The sequence below is a fragment of the Hemibagrus wyckioides genome, linkage group LG02 (genome assembly GCF_019097595.1).
Source record: "Hemibagrus wyckioides isolate EC202008001 linkage group LG02, SWU_Hwy_1.0, whole genome shotgun sequence".
Classification (NCBI taxonomy): Eukaryota; Metazoa; Chordata; class Actinopteri; order Siluriformes; family Bagridae; genus Hemibagrus; species Hemibagrus wyckioides.
In genome coordinates, this window is record NC_080711.1 from 14,698,928 (window position 1) to 14,716,123 (window position 17,196).

A 17,196-nucleotide genomic window follows, 5' to 3' on the forward strand; every position below is an offset into this window, starting at 1 on the left:
GAAAAAAGTAAGGATCGAATCTCCGAGAGCTAGGAACTGAAGACACTCCTTCGCACGCGCAGGAAAATTCAACAGCTACTCATCCGGTGTCGCGTTTATTTATCTAAAGCGGGGTTTTCTTTTTAGTCTTTAAAACTTTTGCGCTAGCAAAAGGCCAGCGTTTGTTTAGAGTTTCGTGAAAAAAAAAATAATAAGAAGAAGATATCAAAGAAAGACGCCATGGTGCTGAAATCAGAGGACGGTGTCGGTAAGTTGCCTGTCAAATATAAACTGTGGAGCAGTTAGCACTCAAAGCTAATACACGACCAACAAGTGTGTGTGTGCGCGCGTGCGTGCGTGTGTCTATGGGGGTTATTAGTAAAGTATTTATTTTTATCCCGTACTATAATCTATCCCTAGCTTGAGTGTAAATTATACTTTTGAGATAAACCCACATCTTTCTTATTTATTTATTTATTTATTTATTTATTTATTTATTGCTGTTCAAACCTACTAGAACTTTCCGTCTACTTAGTGATAGAGAGATTGCTGCATTACAAAACATGTCTGTTATAAATACAACCGTGCGATTGTTTTAAGCTACACATTCCTCAGTCTTGAACTTTATCATGTCGCTGTTAATCTGAGATGACTGCGCTTCTGTATTTGCATTTTTAGCCTGCTTGAATGAAATACCGCCGATTATAACTGCCGTATTGTTTCTTAATCCGGTGTGTGACGTAATCACCCGCGTGATTGCGTCACTGGTTGCATCATCGTTCACGGTGGGCAGAGAAAGGGTCCTGTGGTCTCAGCTGCTGCTGTGTATCAGGGTTTAGCTCTGTTTCATACTGCATGATGATAATAAGTAATAATAAGTGACTGTAAAATAATTCAGGCGTATTTGGTTGGATCCTGCATCGAATGTAAAGGGAAGGATGAGAAGCCGGTCGAGATCTCTGACCTCATAATGCGTGTTGCGGTCAACAAAACACGGACAGTTTTTTGAAAAGGATTATTTTTGTTGTTTAGAATGCCGTAGTGTCCATTGGCGTCAAAGATTTACTACAGAAACAAAGCTTTAAATTTTATCCCGTAAAAATACATCAGCACACGATTTCATCATACGTTACATACACATCAACAGTAAACCCAACAGTTATCGGTGTGCAGGTAGGTGTTTTGCTGTTAACTGAAACTTCAGGAGAAACTGAACCGCTTCGTCATTTCAACATCTATAATCTTGTTTGTGATGTCTTCGGCACGACACAGGGCGAGTCCTACTCTTAAGAAACATCATCATCATCGTACCTGACCTAAACAAATATTTATCCAAGATTTATTTATTTTTTTTGTATACAAATGCATATGTAAAAGGGTTTCAGGTTGAAGTCGTGCAGCTCGAAAACAGCGCTGCCTCAGGGTGAGACATCTACCTTACAGCCAAAGAATTAAAAAGCAAAAAGAAGGCAGTGATACAGCTCTGGCCTGACAGAGCTTGACCTCTGAATGCTGGACCTGTCACAGTCAGAATGAGAATAAACTGAATCAGTGGTAGTTTAACGGAATGAATCATGCAGCCCACGCCCAGCAAAAACATCAACTTAACCTGAGTCATATCTTTATCAGACACAGTCTAACTCCTGCTCTGAGCCTAAAAAACACTCATAACAAACCTCCTGCATGCCAGCCTGCAAAATTAGCAGCTGCAGAACCCTGTGTGTGCAATCAGCTAAACCCCGTCTGCTGGAACAAGGCATGGCTTGTTCTTTAAATATTCTCTTATGCAATGCGTTCTTCACTTATCAGTTCGAGGCATGAAAATCTACATACTTTACTGCACGGTAAAACCTGATAATCCCTTGAACTTATTCCTTCTCTTTAACTCCAGTGGTCATGACAGGTTTTGGATATAGATCTATACGTTTTCAGAAGTTGCAGCAAAGCTTTCAATATTTTTAAGGCAGCAGGTGAACTTTCGTTTCTGATATAATTTCAAACGATGACGTTTATGTTTAATACATCCAAATGATTTCTAGGCATTATCCATAATCCTGTGCTGATACTGTTGCAGAGAAACGTCCGCCTTTACATGGCCATGGCACTGGCTCTTAACAGCACATAACATCTGTGTAGAATACTAAAGTAACCGCAATCATGCACCGATTTTTAATTTCCCGTACGTTATCGATATTAAAGCACAGAGAATCGTCTAGTATTGACATTCTCATAATAAGTCCGATGCCTTCGTGCTGTAAAAACATATCACAGGAGATATGTCAGAATTTGATCAGATACTCATCCAGCATTTTAGATTAGATGCTCAGTATCTGTAGCACAATAATATGTTCTCAGTCAATATACGTAGATCTTTTGTCACATGGAAACTGGAGTCTTATCTCAGTGGACTTGGGGCACTGAGGTGGGGGATGTCCTGGACGGGGTGTCAACCTAATGCATTGTATAATCTCACACATACACACTCACCCGCCCCAGTCGGACTTGGACTGGGGGAGGAAACCAGTGTTCTGGGAAGAAACCCCTAAAGCACGAGGAGAACATGCAAACTCAACTCAACCCTGGAGCTTTAACTAAAGCTTTAGCTCAGACTTCATGGCCATAAGCCAAGCACACATTTAACCTTTCAAACATATTAAAAATGATAAACATTGCTAGCTAGCTAGTTGCAAAATGTCTGGAATTTGGACAGTTTCAGACACTTCATGGCCACGAGCCAAGCACCATTAAAACAAACCATCCTGACATCCTGGACATCCTCTTGTGTGAATGCGCTGGATTTAGTAATAATACAGCAACAAACTGTAATAATGTGCTAGAACTCCCTCTCTCACTCTCACTCTCACTCTCACTCTCGTTCTCGCGCTCTCTCTCTCTCTCTCTCTCCCCTTTCTCACTAACCAGTTTCATGCCATTCCTGACACGGGAACAGGCAGCTGCAAGTCCTAACTCAGCCCGACTTGCAGCCAAAATGCAGAACAATGCTCTGTACCCATCGCCGACTTGATGTTCATTTAGCGTCTCTCATAAAGACACAAAGCCGAACCGCAATTTCCAGGAACACCATTTATTTGTGTATGGACGCCGGGGGGGGGACAGAGCAGCCTGAAAGACTTCTTTCCGTGTAATGTGGACTTCCTGTAGGCTGAAAACGTTATTATTGTCGTGTTACAGTACAACACTGTGACCAATCACACACTATAAGAGCTCTGTAGAGAGCATTTCAGGAGGGACAGAATGGGATTAGGGGAGCATTATGGAGCAGGTGTGTGTGTGTGTGGTATGGGGGTTGTGTGTGTGTGTGTGTGTGTGTGTGTGTGTGTGTGTTTGAGGGAGTATGGAGGATTGAGCAGACCAGCTGTCCCTACCATGAGAAAGAAGGGGGCATCTGAGCATCTGAAATACTTACTTGAATGTAGTTTTATTTTTTATATTTCATTAGTTTCTGTGATTCAGTTCAGTTCCAACAGACATTGTGGGATTACAGTAAACAGTATTGTGTGTGTGTGTGTTGAAGGTGTGTCATATCCTGAATAAGAGTCTTTCTGATTACAGCAGCAGTTCTCAGGTTTACAAAATCCATGTGAAAGTTGCATGTTTCGGGAACTGGAAATATTTCCATTAGGTGTGGAAATGGCAAATTTCTTGACTGTACCGTTTAATTTTGATTCTTTTAGCCAATGACTTCGTATTCACTGATATCTCAGTGACCACCACAATATCACACTATCAATATCTATATCTTACTGGGCAAATCCAAAATATTTCCCCTCCTATGATTTGACTTACAGATAATTAATTGAGGCAACATTCGTGAAATCCTGGGACTGATTGGTCCTTTATGTTGTCATGGAAACTAATTTTTACATTTAACCACACTGAAATTGTAGTTGAGGATGTATTATTTAGTTTGTGAATGTACTCAGCATTATAAAGGTATGTTCTTATGCTTCTTAAGTGAGAATCTTTTTTTTTTATATCAGGACATTTTTTCCAAATCTGAGTTCATCCTCACACAGCAAATTCAACTATATATATATATATATATATATATTTTTTTTTTTTTTCAATGTACTTATTCAAACAGGGAAAACCACCTGCTGTTACTAAAAGTGCAAGTGTTTCTTACCTAATACTCCACCCAGCATCCTTCAAGCTTCCTTATAAACGTTGCTTAATTTTCGTAAACTGACAGAAAAAAACAGGATGTTGTGAGACATGGCTTAATCTCGGAAAGGGTGTAGACTTTACTCTTTCACCAAGTATAACTGTAAGCTAAACCCTCAACAGGAAGCAGTGTCTTGCGCATATCTCAGCTCAGGAAGTGCCCCTTACTACTCTGTGGAGCAGGGGATCATGGGGGTCGGCAGCAGTTTCGATGGCTAGCTTATTTTTAAAATAAAAAAAATAAAAAGGAGTGTGTGTGTGTGTGTTTGCGTGTTCAGTTTCCTGTCTACACCTACGAGATGTTTATAGCCTACTGTGTAGGGTTTGGTCACATGACCAGAGCCTGTGGCTTCCGCTGGTTAATCTGATGTGTACCGGATGTGTGGAGGGTTTTTCCATCCAGGCTGAGTGTGGTGTGGTAAAGTGGATGGAGCTGAATGAATAGATTATATGTTCAGTGTGTTGTATGTTCTATCTCAGACTAATTCAGCCTGCCTGCTCAGGCGTTAAAATGATCTTTCTGCTTAATTTCGCTGCCTTTAGCCAAATCGTAAACCCACTGATTCATTGTAATAAACTAATGTTACAGTTTTACAGCATCACAAAATGAATTCAGCTCGGTTTTATTTGTGTAGTGCTTTTCATAAACCACAAAGCATCTTTACAGGAACCAGACTCAAAAGGGAACCAATCCACATCCAGGTGCCACCACATAGTGTCGGTACTGACCTGATGTGCTTCAGATCTCTCGCCTCTCCACTAGGGGTGTGTAAAAGTTACTCTGATAACAGTTTCATAGCATTTTGTAGTATAAATAGTACGGAAGCAACAGTACAGTTAACCCATGGTTCAATATGTAGCGCGGTTTTTACCCACGGGTTTCGGTTCTGTTCGGATGGCTTGGTAAATTAAAGTTTTTTTTTCCAAATTATTCTTTGCTTAGGTGACAGGAACAGTAAGATGTTAAGAAGAAAAAAAAAAACGGTTTTAGTTGCAATTCTCTTTATTTTACTTAAATGCAAAAATCAACTTGTACACATTCATAGTGTACTGAAAATAGTGAGATATTAAAAATAAAGATATATAAAAAAATGAACACTGGCAGCTCACAGCACGTCAGCTTCATGAACTGCATGGACAATATTCACTGCATTTATCAACTCTTCTGCCAAATTAGCGCTTGTTTGACTTTCATACAGGAGACGTGTTTGGAGTACAGCGCTCTTTATTTCCCAATCCGCTCTGTAATGAACAGTCACCGTTAGATAACTCTCTGTTACCCGCGAGGTACAACTATCTGTTGTTAGAGCTTTAGCCAATTCGTTTTCGATGTTGTTGCTCGTCTTTTCGTAGAGGTCGGGAATTATTATAAGGTCGAGCACTATTATAAGGTGTCGAAAGCCCACATCACCGATCACTGAAACCGGCTGCAAATCCTTCTCTCGGAACCAGTTGGATGTGAATGCTGGAAAGAATCAGATAGGGACTGTTCCTTTTTGGATGCCTGTGTTACCTGCTCTGCCATCCTTCTTCCACACAGTGATATTGCGGGGTGATGGTGCTGCAGATGTGCGGTCAAATTATTTCAACGAAAAAGCGAAAAAAACGCGGGTTCACATACGCGTATTGAACCGAGGAGATCGTATTGAACCGATGAGGTCGTATTGAACCGAGGAGGTCGTACCGAACGGTTCAATATCATATTGAGTATTGTGGCACCCCTAATAAATAGTGTGAACAGTGTATGAACTGAAGAGGAAGTGCACTTGAAGAAGCCCCCCATGATGCACTTTTTAAAGTGTGGACCCTTCATGCACTCAACACCCAGTGTTTCATTTAAGTAGTGGAAAAGGGGCGGGGCTACCAGGTGCTGACGCTGGACGAGAAAGGATTCTAAAGATAGCCGATGAACGAGAACGAGTCTCACAAATGTACTTTAAATCAGCTCACGTTGTGTGATTTCTTGTTCTGCTAAAACATTACTTGACTTTTATATAATTTACCATCGACTGGAAAAGGTTTATACTTCCTGTTAGTAAAAAAACATTCCATTTGTAACATTCATACACTAGACACTATAGTGTAAGTGCATATAGTCATTTGGGACACAGCTCATGTGTTCTGCTTTGATTGATTCTTTCCAGGGCTTTCCTCTGCTCCCACACGATGCAGGAAGTTTACACTGCTAATCCCAGACTGTTTGCTTTCGAGAAGCCCTGTCTGTCCAGGCTCACTTTCACACACTGATCAAGCTTCAGACCGCACCGACGGTTCAGCCTTTTTATCATTACGACGCCATCACGTTATTGCTAAAATGCATTTCGGCTTGAGGCGCAGTTCTGTACGTGGTGAAAATAAATAATGATTTCTGTAATAATTCTACAAAGGATTCCCAGAAGCACTAAATTTTCCCTTCTTAAGCAGACGCCTCTAATGATGCTGTACGTGTAGAATAATGCAGTTTATACCGTTAACCGATAACGGCAGCTCGGACAGGGGTGGTGTTCCTGTTTCTATAGTAACGACTTACATTTGTAATAGCAGATCATTAGTTCGCATTCACTGAGAATGTGTGTAATCTGTGATATGGTGAATTTTTCTGCTCGGACACGTAGATCCAGGAGTCTGAGCGCTGTATGAATCCTCCTGTAGGCTTTCTGACAGGAGGATGTTTTTCAGAACAGCTTTGCGGTTTCTCAGTAACACAACACGCTTTGTGTGTTTTTGTTTTTTTGTTTTTTTCTCTTCTTATCTTCAAGCAAGAGAAAAGTAATAGTGTGTTGAGGGAGTGACTGTTTGGAGCTGATAACAGCAACTTGTTTCAGGAAAGTTCATCAAATGTATTTCAAGTAAAAAGTAATGACATGTTAATGTTGGCCTGTGGAATCAGAGGAATAAAACACACTGTCATTAATTATATTCCTCTAACTTCCAAGTTCTATTTTCTCATGATTGTAACATTTCCATTTGACATTCATATTACATCTTATAATTACATACTTATTACACATTGTTATACCACAGCTCACTTTTATGCATTAAGTCAGACAACTTGCGTTATTTTTGTAGTCCTGGCTGTAACATGAACAATGGCTTAACGTTAATACGCTTGTTCTAATATTGGTCGTGTTCTATAGCAACAACTCCTATACATAAAAAAAAAACCCTGTCGTGGTGCTTTGACATGGGAAAGTCTTCAGGAGTTTATGCTTTCTGTTTCTCTGGGAAATGACAAGCTTTGTGTATTTTTTAGAAAGTGTTTGTGGTGAAAAGCAAAAAGTGTTTATTATTGCTATAAAGTCAGCGCTAACAGATGTTTCACAATGTTTAATTGTAAAAATGGTTAAAACCTTTGTTTTATTGTTATTGTTGGGATCACCCACTCCACACCATGCGGTCAGAGGAAAATAATCCATCGCCGTGTTGAGTATTTTTCTATGACAGGAACCGATAGTGAGTTATAAAGCAAGTTTAATAAGGATGTTCATTACTTTAGTTCTTGTTTACAAATTGATCATGTCAGCTTGTAGTTTCATTAATTGTGTAATAAAGCCACACATTTCAAGATCTAATGCTAGTATTTAGATGCTTTTTACTGCATAGTTCGGGAAATTAAAATAGATGAATTAACCCATTGACAACCCTCGCAGGTGAACAGGCATTTTGAGAGAAGAGCCATTGAATGACTAAGAATTTTGTCATCTGTTTAAAGTGAGTGATGATACTGAAATAAGCCTCTCCCGATTCACCCTGACTCAAGTCGATGAGAAAGTACGGTAAAGATGAATCACTGAGGGATGCTTCTTCACCTTCGGGGTTCTAGCAGATGTAGTCATAAGGATCAATTCGAGTCAGGGTTTGTGTGTATATGCATGTGTGTTAGAAGATGCTGGGACAAACTGGATAGACAGACAGATAGAGTGACAGAAATTTCATTAATCCCGAGGGAAATTGCAGATGTCTAGAGGAATGACGAATGTGAGTCACAGACCTGAGAGGGCTAGTTATTCTAGTATTGCTGCTACTACCACACACACACACACACACACACACACACACACACACACAAAACCACACAACCCCTTTGTCTACCCAAGCCTATTTTTTTTAGTTCCATTTTCCTTATATGGTCGTACCTTCGTGTTCTCATTAACACACACTTCTTTCTGTTTTTTGGTTTTATTACCAGCTTCTCTATTTCTGCATACTGTTTTCCCCCTGAAGTCTTTTTAAGTTCATTGTAATTTACAGCTGTGTTTTTTCCCCACACAATAGTCCCTAGGTTTTTTTTTTTTTCCTTTTCTTTTACTGTAACTTGTTTACTGCCTCTAAGTAGAATCACAATAGGCTTTTTATGAGATATTGTGGATATTGTGATATCTTTTTGTATTCAATTTTATTTATTTATTTAATAATTTATTAAATTACAAACTCACCAGAAGCTTCTAAAGAATTCTTCTGAAAAATCTTAAAATTTTTTAAAATTTTTGTTCATTTTCGTTTTCTTCTTTTCAGTGTTATTTTATTTATTGTTTGATAAGGTCTAAAAATAAAAAAATTAATGTGTTTTTGTAGATATTAAATAAAGCCTTTAAGCTGTTTTTGTTCAATGCAGTGCTACCGATTTGCTGTCAGGTTATGAGCAAACATATTGTGAGACACGTTGCGTCTCGTAGACATGCCTTTGGAAAACCGTGATTATATTTTTGTCATATTGCTCACTCCTACCTTTAAATTGGATAACAGCTGGGAGAAGAAGAGAGCACCGAACCCAAACCGAAAAGATTTAGGAAAGGAAATGTGTTGTGGAGTGCAGATTGGGTTGTGAGAAGAAGGACAGAGAGTGTCCACTGGGTGGAGCTTCTGTGTTAGTGACAGCAGTGTCTGAGCGATGGACAGGGGGATAGAGAGAGAGAGAGAGAGAGAGGGAGAGGGAGGAACAGAGAAAGGGATGTCCAGATGGACTACAGCAGTATACTTGCTAAGTGACAGCTCGGATACAAGCCTCGCTCTCTGTTCCTCTCGCTTTCTCTCGCTCTCTCTCTCTCTCTCTCTCTCTCTCTCTCTCTCTCTCTGTACTAACATCGTTTCTGGATCTAGTGTCTTATTGAAGGATATTTTTCTCGCTGCTGCCGGACCGTTGTCTCTGGACTCTTTAATGGACGTATCTGTTACACAGTTATACATTTATACTTCTCCTCACTGACAGAAATAGATTAGGATATTAAGAAGTGCATGGAGATTGGCTGAAGAAGCAAAATTTCTTCCCAGGATTAGACAACACAGGTCAGTGTTTTTTCAGGTCAGTCATTTTTCTTTTCTTTTTTTTTTTTTGTTTAATAGCACTGTGGAAAGTACTGACAGTTTGTTAATCAGTAGAAATTTTCATATACTGGAAGGTTTTTCATAGAAGTCTAAGATTTCACAACATTTTCATGGATTTCTATACAAAAACAATTCATTTTTACTTGATCAATTCCCCAACATCTCTTCATCACACAGACTTTGGGGTTACTGCGTCTTTAAGACTGCTGTGTGTGAATGACCTCTGACCTGATCGGATGGTCACCTCACCTGTTACACGTGTAGAAATCAATAAAGGCAAATGTTTTACTTGTTTTCTTTCACTTGCCCACTACAGCAGATCGGATGATCCATATATTAGATTTGTTGGAACAACCCTCCCGTTTTATCCAGGCTGGCACAGAGATTTAACCCCCAAGTAGTTGGGTTTGTTCCCTGCTTGAGAATGAAACTCAGTCCTTGGAGGTGGTAGAGTGGGATCCTAGCCGCTAGTCCACCAGGAAACATCGTTCCTAACTGTTTAACTGATTTTTGATAATTAGGCAAATTGATTCTGTGCCTTTTATCCTAATGACCTGCAACAGTATGAGCAAATGTTAGCACTGACACACTGAGAACAGTAAATAGTACGTTAGATAAAGCTGCTTCCTAGTCAGCGCTCATGCTGAGTAAACATAATCTCTCCTCTACTGTGCCTTGGACAAAATGCAGTCCAGATTGAAATGTGCTGAACTTTTTTTTTTCTTTTCTTTTTTATCTTGCTAAGGAACACCTCAGCGTTTAACTGCAACATCTTTCACTCCAGGGCTAAGCTACTGAAAAATGACTCAGCAGGGCTAAAACTCTCAGCCTTTCTGACTTCTAGCTAGGAATAGACTAAAAACTCCTACTCAGGAATTCCTACTCAGGTTATCGAGACATCTCCTCAACAACGAGTTCAGCACGTGATGTCATTCCAACATGGCTGCTCACACCATCAACAGTAAACAAAGCAGCACTGCTTTACATCTGAAAGTGATGCTGTTTATACTAGTATTTACTTCAGATCAGTCAACATACAGACGTAATTCAGTCGTCGAAGCTGTAACATTGACTATACAGTACAGCTATTTTGAGGAGGAATTTATGCCACATCACTGTAGCTAGCTTGCTAGATTGTTGATAGGGAATAACGTACATGGAGGCGTCTGTGTTTTTTCCAGCTGAAGCTCAAATGCATGTAGTTTCAAAATGGTGAGGTCACTACAGAGTTAAATGGAACAACTTACTGTCAAATAAAAGGCTTGTGTCTTTTAAGGAAAACTACTTTAACTCCTTGCTTCAAAATGTCTGCCTGAATCACAGTGCCTCTTGTTCCGATATACAACAAGAATATTGTCTGACCTGGACAAAACACAACGATTTGTTTTTAGCTTCTTGGCTAGCTGACACTACTTAAAAGCTCAAGTCCACAACTAACTACCTAGATGTTTTACGGTACATTTAAAATCTGCTTGAGCTCCAACTTGCTTCCAGCTTTCCTAGCTGGGAACTCAATTCCAGAGTAAACATGGCATTGAAATGTCAATGGACAATAAAATAATATTCCCGTAAATCGATCCGATTCGAGAACTCCTAGAATGTTCTCGGAAGATAATGCTGCAACATGGAGGATTGAGTGTGGATTTCATTAGTGTCTATAGCACAGAAGCAACAGACTTTGAAAACACAGACGCCTAAGAAGTGTAGTGTGAACTCTGGGTTTAGTGTCTGAGGTGATGGCTGTGTGTTTTTGTAATTTATTTTGAACCCATTAGGTCAAGCTTGGGTAATAAAGCTGGGGTATATACCCAGGCTGTAAAAGGAGACTAGCTGGGCTCTGTGACCTGAAGTCATTATGGGCCACATTTGAGTTATTTACGTAGAGGCCCAGATATCTGGGTTGGTTCAGAATTTGGAGATAGATATGTAATCAGTTATTCAGTCACTGAATAAGCGTGTGGATGAAAGTGGGGCTCAGTGAGCATGATCTCATTCAGCATTCAGTGTGTGTTAGCTTCTGTATGATTCAGCGTCATAGCCCAGGAGATCGAAATACTCGAAATTTAAACAAACATCTAGACCTGACTGAATTTAAAGAGAATGGAACGTTTGCGTAAACGGGGTTTTTCTCCTCCTCTCATCCGACTGAAGGCCCCGAACTTTATCGCGTACAGGACGTATTGTCTGTGGGAGTTGAACGAGGACACGAGGAAGACAAGACAAAATCTCATCTCGAGTCTTTCCCAGAATAGACTAAGTTCAATAATGCTAGTGAAGGTTGTGTGGGTGCATGTTATCTGTGATCTGCCCACTGCTTGTGTGTTCCTCTGCCAGTTTGGCCCACACCTCTCCTGTCGAACACTGAGCTCTCTTTTCCATCGTAGGCCAGGTCGAGTCCCTGACGGCCTTGTTTTCTGCTGAACCGTCACCATTTGTGTGTTCACGGCTCAGGTCAGTCCAAGTGCGTGAGGGCATAGGGGTGGGTCATTTAAAGTCCTACGCTGCGTGGCAGACGCAAGCATCTCTCTCTTGGCAGCATTTTAAAGTTAAAAGGCATCTTCTGAAGAGTACATGTAGATGATGGATTAGTGGTGTGGCTTTGTGATCTGTTACAAATATCTCAGGGGATAAGGTGGACAGGGTGCCTTAACGTGTTCATTAAGGTGCTGGAAGACCTGTTTTTATTGGTTGCCACTGTTTACTGATTGCATCCAGACTTGCTGTGATTGGCACTCAATGTTGTTATAAAACTCAACAATACAGAATTTTCTAAGCGATGGTATCTTGCTCATTACGTGTCTCACTTCACTCAACTAAAAATCCAAAGCTGACTTCGCCAACAAGACACGGACGTTCTCACTGTAGTTCATCAGCTTTCCAGCTCTGAAACTGACCTGAGGCTCAAGAAGGATTGATGGATGAGGCTGGTTCAAACGAGCGAGCGTCATTAGCAGGGCAGATGTGTTCATGTTTTGCCCTCTCCAGAGAAGGGAACTGAAGCTCAGAAGTCTTCAGTCAGATGAGAGGAGGAAGAGGAAGAGGAGGAGGAGGAGGAGGGGGTGGGATGGAGCGGAAGACATCAGGACTGGCAGTTGGCTGCGAGGTTAGATTGTATGGAGCACATGGCAGTGGATCAAAGAAGAAATCGTAAATGGGTCTTGAGTGATAAAATGGAGCATGATGAAAGTAGCAGATCCAGATAAGAGCTTGTACCCTTAAAGGAAATAAAAAAGATTACTATTGGGATTTTGGATGAACATGTGCCAATCTGCTCACACTTAAAATAGGAACAATGTTTGATTTAGATCCTTAAAAAACAATGCACCCAGGCCAGTTTGATTTATGGAGGGATATTTTGGATAAATGAATACATATATTATGAAATATGCTAAATATCAAATACAAAAGGAGAATTGATTGAAAAGATGTTTATATTTTATTGTCTATTTCTTTCATTGAATATGCGTTTGTTTGTTTATTTATTTATTCCGATGGTCACTTCCATCATTAATCTTTAAAGAGGATGGGATCCAAAGTGTTCTGTATTGTGATTGGTGTATCGATTAGATTGGATTGTTTATACCTAATTGATTTGAATTTGGGGTAGATGAACCAAAACGAAGATCTTTTTAACCCTTTCTAACATTACACTGACATTTTCAATCAGTATAAACGATGAAATTATTTTATTGCTGCAAGTCTGGTATAAGATTAATCAGGACACCATTGGGTTTCTGTATGCAGAGTATCATGACTCTGTGTTTTTAGCTACACCTCTTCATGATAACAGTAGAACAGAGATAAACCCACAGCACATCTAAAAAAAGTGAAAAAGATCTGAATTACATAAAATTCTTTACAGTTACTACTAATGATCTGAAATAATACCCCTCTGTACTGTATCGACTTAATCATCTGTGCCGTGCTATAGAAGATACGGCCTTAATGCACGCATTGTTCAGACGGTTCAATAACAGCTGGATCCCCAGGGGAAGGAAAGCTTCAGAGAAGACACCATATCACTTAAACTCTAATGATCCAGTCTGAGATGAACCAGAGATGTTAACTCTTACTCACTGATCTAAGAGATGGATGTGGATGATCACACAGATGAGAGATTATCGACGTTGTTGGTCGCTAAACTGATTTCAAACGGATTACTCCGAAATGGAAAAGGGCTTCAGTCACTTTTTTTTGTGGCTGTTTGTGGAAGGCATAGCACTGCACAATAACACTCATAGCTGAAATCAGTGTAAGACGGTTTTCCAATAAATGGTTCCTCTCAAGATGTATGAGCTGGTTGCTTGTAGGAAATGTGAGCTGAATACAGTCATCTGGCAGAGAAACTATTGACCGGTTCATTTTGTCATCCGGTTGTGTGAGCTACCTTGTGACCTCATGCTTTATATTATGATATAAAACTTTGGCTACAGTATATTCACCCTTAGACAGAAGCCTAAGAGGAAGGATGTGCACTTGCTACAAAGCCTACAGACATTTTTCACTTTGTGGTGTAAGGTTTTTTTTTTTTGTGTGTGTGGAAAAACCCAGCAAAAAATTTGCTGCTTTAGTTGACTATTTGTAGGCAGTCCCACAATCTGATGCTGGATTAGATCCAAGTTTCACGTCTGTTTCAGCTTCATTCTTCTGTGGAATGGTGAAGTGAATGTTAGGATTGAAGTCAATGACTGGTTAATATAAAATGATTTGAGGTTCATCAGCGTTCATTCGATTATCTAACCTTCTACTCTAAGCGTTGTTCTCCGTGTTAAGCTGTTCCGTTTCTGTCGATGCAGCATCCTGAAAGAGAAATACGACAGATAAATGTGTTTCAGGGGATTTCCATCAGAACACAACAAATGTTCATCACTTGCTAGAAATATTTCACAATATCATAATAAGCTGAGAACATAACCGAGTTCCACATTTTTTTTCCTGTCAATCAATGCAGCATACACAGGAATGGGATCAGTTGGCTTACTGGAAAAGTCAAAACTCTAATGTGTTGCCCAGTCCCATGTTTCGGTTGCCTGGAAACCTTTATTGATTATGCTAAAAAAAATGGTAGCTAATAACATAATGTAAAAAAACATATGGAGAGCTTGTGAGTAAGTTAAGTGCACTAATAAAGACTAATGGAAAGAAGCTGAATTCCCAGGGAGAGGGTGAAAGTGTAGCTGTAGTCCATCATACGTCATCATCATCATCACTTGGAACCTTTGTACTCTGTTGTCGCATCCTATATAAAAATCCATGGATGTTCCTGATACTGAAACGATCTAGAATTGGTCTAGAAATGAAGATTTAGGTTTCTTTTTCTGGTTAAACCTACTAGTTCACAACTACAAATAACAAGCTAATAGCCTGGATATGAAATCGGCGTGTTGTGAGGTACAGATGTGTCCACCCTTAGACCCTCACAGACTCAAATCCTTACTGCAAATGTTTTCAGGAAACCAGTTACCCTGTTACTTTAACTGGGCCAAATATTATCTTCTTACACTGAAGCCCTTTTTAATCTAATGTGCAGCTTGAGAGTCTAACCTAAATAAAAATAAATATATTAAAGGGTGCCATTTCTTAAAGGTCCATGAATATCTCTAGGCGGTGGTGCCGAAGCATCCTCAGGGGCCCAGCCACGGGACATTTCTCTTCACCCGAGCTCCAGCCTGTGGTCTGCGTCTAAAAACATGCTGTGGGTGGACTTGCGGTGGTTTGAGAAGGTGTGCACGCCCCAGCATGACCTCACTCTTTCCATGGAGAAGCAAAAATACTTCCTGTTTTCCAATGGCAAACTCATCTGCAGCTGTAAACCGTACTGGTCAATAATGGAACATCATTAAGATGTTCCATGAGGCTCAGTGTCTGTGTGTTTGGTCTTGGGATAAAGCACATGGATTCATTCAGGAACTCAAGAACTAAAAGGATTTTGGTTACATTTTTTCAACCTGTAATGCACATGCTTTTAAAAAGGTCAGCCAACGTATGGCTATACACTCAAGAGTTCAGTAGAATGAGAGAGAAAGGACCATTTCGAGTGCTGCGATGAGCGTAGGAGTCGGAAAGGCAGCTCTGGAACGGTCCATGTTGATCGAGTCTGGCAGGGGGAGCAGGTGAGAGCCGCGATCAGCTGATCAGAGAGCATAATAACTCCATCTGTTTCACTGTACAGAGAACATTGTGCCATTGTTCTGCATAGCCATGTCACAGATGAGTACAGTCATTGCTTGAGGCCTCTGCTTGCTTACAGGATTCTTGTACTATTGTTTTTTTTTGCTAGCATTTCCCCCTCATATTACTCTAAAGCTGATGTTGTTGATGGTCATTAGACGTGCAGCCTCGGTTCCACCCAACACTCTTACATCCAAGATCCACAAGTATAAACCACACACAAGGGACAAAAATTGCAATCTGAGAGTAGGATCCAGGCTCCGAAATCACACAGTGAGAAAAGGAGTACATGAACATTCTAGAAAGGATGAGTAAGGCTAAACAGGAAAAGGCCTTTCCTGAATGGTATTCTGTGAATTTGTTACAAGGCAAGAGTATGTATATGTAACATATTCAATCTTACATACCAGAGGCTTGTGTCAAGCGGGGAACATGGCTACCAGAAACCTGCCGTCTTCTCTCTTTCCTGTACATCATACAGTACGTGCATTTCTAGCCGTACAGGAACTGTGGGAATGAGGCGACTTACTGCTTGATGAATTATGAATAGCAGAAAGGATTTGCGTGAGTGGGTGGGTGAAAGAGCTTCCCTGTGGGAGGCAGAGAGTAAGAGATAAAATATTAGGGAATGAGTGCAATAAGGAGATCGTCTTCATTGTCAGAAGCAGGACACCAAGCCAACCTTGACGTGTTCTCCCAGTAGTCCACCCCCACATCTAACCAGTCATTTCCTCTAAACCCATGACCTGAGAGCTTTCACACACCTTTGACCTCTTTGGTAACCATGAAGGGAGGAAGTGGGGTCATGGTGTTAGTTAGCAGTTAGTTTGCATGTGCCCCTGAAAGGGCAAACTCATATAATATAGGATCTGAGAAAGATTAATCTCACATTTATCAGGGCTACATTCATGCTGTGTGTAATCACACAAGGATCTGTTGAGAAGATTATGCAATGTGTTAGTTGCCTTACAAAAAAAAAAAACAGAGAGCAGTTGGTAGATAACATCTCTGAAGCATTGTATTTGCAGCCTCAGCAAAACTATAGGGATGTTTTCTGGTGGCACAGAAAAACATTATTGCAGCCTCGGTAGGATTCGGGCCAAAAGCACTTTTCTCTCTTGAAATAGTTAACCCTGGGTTATTGTAATCCTGGATATTCATAATTGGACGTTTCACACCGTACATGGCTTAATGTTGCACCATCAACTGCCATGATTGAATAAATACAGCACGCTATTTAAATAACTGCTTGTCTTGTTCTAAGCATCTAGCTGTAACATTCTCACACCTTATTCTTTTACACTGTACACACATGCCACAGCAATGTGAGGTTAACACACTGTAAAAGCACCACTAGTGCAACCACTAGTTTTTTATAACCGCGAGATAAAAAAGCGGTTCTAACCCTCCTTCTAAGTTACAAGTGTGAAACGTTCCTCTAAAAGCAGGGTTTAGAACGACAAGATCTCTGGGTTAAGCTCAGTACTCCATAGAAGGTGCTTTGCTTCTACAGAAGATATATAAACCAATTAAAGT

The 17,196-nt window shown here is 40.2% G+C and overlaps 1 protein-coding gene and 1 long non-coding RNA gene across 6 annotated transcripts in view; one reads left to right on the forward strand and one right to left on the reverse strand.

Moving 5' to 3' along the window:
- The window catches only part of cyth1a (cytohesin 1a), a 72,616-nt gene that overhangs the window by 33,456 nt on the left and 21,964 nt on the right, over positions 1 to 17,196 (forward strand). Inside the window, exon 1 of one of the 5 annotated variants that reach the window (XM_058409004.1) lies at positions 1 to 247. This exon is cut by the window's left edge and continues 103 nt beyond it. The exons of 2 other annotated variants lie outside the window; for them this stretch is intronic. In XM_058409004.1, coding sequence (XP_058264987.1) covers positions 220 to 247 — 28 coding nt within the window. In that variant the 5' untranslated portion in view covers positions 1 to 219. Of the gene's footprint in view, positions 248 to 9,152; positions 9,467 to 17,196 lie in introns of those variants that run through there. 2 more of the 5 variants (XM_058409006.1, XM_058409007.1) reach the window with 2 other exon arrangements.
- LOC131365409 (uncharacterized) lies at positions 12,877 to 16,191 on the reverse strand. The gene is made up of 3 exons (XR_009206691.1): positions 16,068 to 16,191; positions 14,231 to 14,289; positions 12,877 to 14,136 (listed from the first exon to the last, which is right to left on the reverse strand). It is a non-coding gene; the product is annotated as an uncharacterized LOC131365409 (long non-coding RNA).